This window comes from Nanorana parkeri, unplaced genomic scaffold (genome assembly GCF_000935625.1).
Source record: "Nanorana parkeri isolate BGI_ZX_2015 unplaced genomic scaffold, ASM93562v1 scaffold1452, whole genome shotgun sequence".
NCBI classification, from domain to species: Eukaryota; Metazoa; Chordata; class Amphibia; order Anura; family Dicroglossidae; genus Nanorana; species Nanorana parkeri.
Window position 1 is genome coordinate 388,918 of NW_017307720.1, and position 4,372 is coordinate 393,289.

General features: G+C 48.4%; 1 protein-coding gene across 1 annotated transcript in view; it reads right to left on the reverse strand.

Annotated features, from left to right (window-relative positions):
• Window positions 1-4,372, reverse strand: part of CHRNB2 (cholinergic receptor nicotinic beta 2 subunit) — a 20,705-nt gene that overhangs the window by 12,172 nt on the left and 4,161 nt on the right. The window contains exons 2-3 of the mRNA XM_018570082.1: window positions 2,525-2,685; window positions 1,069-1,113 (exon numbers count right to left, since the gene is read on the reverse strand). Of these exons, the coding sequence (XP_018425584.1) occupies window positions 1,069-1,113; window positions 2,525-2,685 (206 nt within the window). The remainder of the gene's footprint in view (window positions 1-1,068; window positions 1,114-2,524; window positions 2,686-4,372) is intronic.

A 4,372-nucleotide genomic window follows, 5' to 3' on the forward strand; every position in this document is an offset into this window, starting at 1 on the left:
TTTTTACTTTTTAATCACCTTTTAATTTTTTATTTACTTATTTCTTTTTTTTTAAATGTATTTAATTATTTTTTTAATATTTTTTTTTTCCCCACCTAACTTTATTGCTATCACACAAGAGCTAACAAGCCCCTGTGTGATAGCAATTGGAAGTGACAGGTTCTCTTTACTGAACCTGTCACCTGCCATACAGGAGTTCTAGCACATCACTGTGACAGGTGAGAGGGGAAGACTGCTCTCCCCTCTCACTGTTTACACGGAGCGGCAGGGGTAGATTTAACTCTGCCGCTCTACTCCCTGCATCGGCAGCAGGGACTCGGGACAGGAGAGAGACTCGGCGGCAGGGGGAGGACGGAGCCCGGAGCCAGCATGGAGAGAGGTAGGTGAGGGGGGGGCAGGGGGAGGAGGCTGCAGACATCGCCGAGATCACTTGTAAACGTACAATCGGCTTACCCGCTCTACATTTAGTCCTGCTTGTGCAAACCAGGACTAAATGTAGAAAGCAACTTACCGCCCGGAACTACATGTTCCGGCCGTCGGGGGATTCCACACCGCTGCCGCCCCTCTGCGCCCTGCCGCCCTCGGTGGCCTTGTGGGGAATCCGGCCTTGCCTGTGCTTCCTTACTTCCTGTCCCAGTGACACCATAGGTACTGCTGTGAGCTGAAATTAAGATTATTGATAACCTGAAAACCTCGATCTTTTAAACATTCCGAAGTACAAGGGGGGATTACAAATCCTCTTAAAACAGATTACTGAGGGATTGTCTGCGGCGCTGGAAAAAAGACCGACAGATAAAAGGCATCAAGAGGAGCTGCCCTTCATCCCGGCGCTCGGAGATTTACCAGCGGGCACAGAGGACAATTCTCCTTGCGAAGGGCAATGATATAACTGATACAAAGCAGAGGCGGATGTCCTCAGGGAGCCGCGGCGCAGGTGACCATCCTCCCTGCGTCCTGCAGTCACCTTCTCCGGGACGTGGAGACGACCGCCGAGCGTCGGGAATCTCTGCAGAAACGGCCAGAGGAACTGTTAGAATCATTCGTAATGATTTACGGTGATAGGTTTACCTGAGTCAGCCACACGTTGGTCGTCATTATCTGTTCCCGTTCATGCTGGAAAGGAAATAGAGTGCGGTCACGTATGACACACGGTTGTACATTCATTCACATCATTATGGGGGGCGCGTTGTCATTTTTTCTTTGGCGCTGGCTTCCTGGAGAAATAGCTACTGCAACGGGTCCTCTGCTTTCTAAATTGACCCATTCATGACCACAAGCCCAGGTGCCAAGGCTCAGTTGACTTGACATTCTCTATGAAGCAAGTCAGTTTGACAGCGGGGTCTGAGAAGCAAGTCTGGGCACAGGAGTGCATTGCTAGTTCTCGGCCGCAATGCTAATCAACGACTACGTGGTTGACTTCATTTGTTATCTAAATGTCCCCTAGCTGTCACTTAACCTATAGGTCATCTCCCCGCTTCCTACATCTCAAGTGACCTACTGAACCTTGGAGACCCACGGTATGCAAATTTGACGCTTGCTAAAGACAGCTCTGCCCTCTTTAATTTCTTTGAACCCTCTATGACTTCCTCCAAGTGATGGGCAGCCTCATTGCACAGTAGGGAGTTGTTGGAGGCTATAGGGAGCCAGAATGTCCTTGGCTTTGTTGGCCAAAGTCAAAATTTGCATATTATAGTTCAACTGAATCCCTCCACCGTCTACCAAAAGTCACTGTCTACCAAACATGGAATATTGATTCACAGTACTGAGTGTCCGGAGCTTGTAAAGAGCCAAGGAGACCCTGTTTCTTGGCTCAGATGGAGATGTAGACATGAAGGATGGAAACCAAGATAGATGGAGGAAACCAAGGTTGGCTTGCACCAATTTGCTGGAGAAGGCCAAAAAGCTTATCCAGTCTCCCATAGCCTTGGAGCTGCTCAGCTGGTGGGAAATATAGGACAGCCTTCCCATCATATGTTGGGGTGGGGCAAGACAACCTGCCCACTGCATGGTGGGGTGGTTGCCGATTCACAGTCCTGAGCATCAGGGAGCTCCTAAAGAGCCAAGGAGACCCTTTTGCTGGTTTGCAAAGGAGCTCATGAGGCTCATTGGCAATCCACAGGAGACATGTTGCCTTGGATGGAGGCATGATGGATGGAAATCAAGATAGATGGAGGAAACCAAGGTTGGCTGGAACCAATTTGTTCCTCTCTACCAGTATAGCACCAAAGACCCGAAGAAGGCCAAAAAGCTTATCCAGTCTTCCATAGCCTTGGAGCTGCTCAGCTGGTGGGAAATCTATGACAGCCTTCCCATCATATGTTGGGGTGGGGCAAGTTTAGAGGGGACATCCAACTAGATCTAAAAACTCCTCCATGTTCTAGCCAAAAAAAAATGTGGACACCCATGCCCTTTACTGTTTTTTTGCCCTAGTCCTTTCATACCCACTAAGCTGCGGTATACAAGCTTCCCAATGCTCCCCAAATACCACCCAACCTGTATACCCCATCTTGAGCATCCTACTCACCACGCTGATGAGTTGGGCCAGGGACACCATCAGCTGTACGGTGACTTGTTCCGAACCGTTCGTAGCTGGCCGGATGAGCTTGTTGTAGCGGCCTGGACTGAGCAGGTGCTCCACCAGACGTTCCTCGGTGTCTGTGCCTAGGCATCCTGTAACACACAAAGGTTGGAGTGTCAGCATTGCGACCAGTCATCTGAAACTCACCATCACTGGGAAGCGTTTTGAAGTCTGCTCAGAAGAGGTGCAGGCAGGTGGGGTACTGCGAACGTTCCATAGACACAGCTGGGTAACTGTGTAGTGCCAGGGGTAAATCAAGTCAACGTTTCTCGGCACAGCAAGAACGTCAAAGGTCATCCAATCTCAACCACACTGACATTAGTGCTCTGTTTATGGATTTCAGTCAAGGTGCTGAGGGTCAGCTGCTATCAGGGAAACCATAGGAGCTTGCACACCTTTAATTTCATAATTACCTGCAGGGTGCAATTAAAATGGAGCTCCTTTTTTTTAGGATATTATAGAGCAGCGGAACACAAAGGAGCTGATTTGAAATGGGCTCTCCCTGCATATGGTGGTGTTACTGCCACAAGATGGAAACTTCTATGCTCATCAGCTCCATCTAGTGGCAGTAATTATGTAGATCACAGGAATTTCCTATGATCATGAGCTCCATCTAGTGGCAGTAATGATGTAGAGCACAGGAATGTCCTATGCTCCTCAGTGCCATCTAGTGGCAGTAATGATGTACTACACAGGAATTTCCTATGCTCCTCAGTGCCATCTAGTGGCAGTAATGATGTACAGCACAGGAATTTCCTATGCTCCTCAGTGCCATCTAGTGGCAGTAATGATGTACAGCACATGCATTTCCTATGCTCCTCAGTGCCATCTAGTGGCAGTAATGATGTAGCGCACATGAATTCCCTATGCTCTGCTGTGCCATCTAGTGGCAGTAATGATGTACAGCACAGGAATTTCCTATGCTCTTCAGTGCCATCTAGTGGCAGTAATGATTTAGAGCACAGGAATTTCCTATGCTCTTCTGTGCCATCTAGTGGCAGTAATGATGTAGAGCACAGGAATTTCCTATGCTCCTCAGTGCCATCTAGTGGCAGTAATGATGTAGAGAACAGGAATTTCTATGCTCCTCAGTGCCATCTAGTGGCAGTAATGATGTAGAGCACAGGAATTTCCTATGCTCCTCAGTGCCATCTAGTGGCAGTAATGATGTAGAGCACAGGAATTTCTATGCTCCTCAGTGCCATCTAGTGGCAGTAATGATGTAGAGCACAGGAATTTCCTATGCTCCTCAGTGCCATCTAGTGGCAGTAATGATGTAGAGCACAGGAATTTCTATGCTCCTCAGTGCCATCTAGTGGCAGTAATGATGTAGAGCACAGGAATTTCCTATGCTCCTCAGTGCCATCTAGTGGCAGTAATGATGTAGAGCACAGGGATTTCCTATGCTCCTCAACTCCATCTAGTGGCAGTAATGATGTAGAGCACAGGAATTTCCTATGCTCCTAAGTGCCATCTAGTGGCAGTAACGGCGTGCGAACGGTGTCAGCCAGCTATACGCTGGACGAACCCGTTATACATCAGTCCTTAGATCCCGGGTCAGATTTATTATTGCAGCTGACCAGCCCTTAGAGGTGGTGGCTGCATTAATTTTCTACGTTCAGGCTTCTTTATTTTCACCTGGTGATCCCACCAGTTACACTCACTTTCAAAGAGGAAGCAATTTCAGTCCAGGAGAGGAGCCGGTACAACTGTGCAAGACTGAAGGGAAGGTCAGAGGTCAGCTTTAAATAAAATGGGAAGAGTGAACACCCGCCCTCCCACCCCCAGACATGA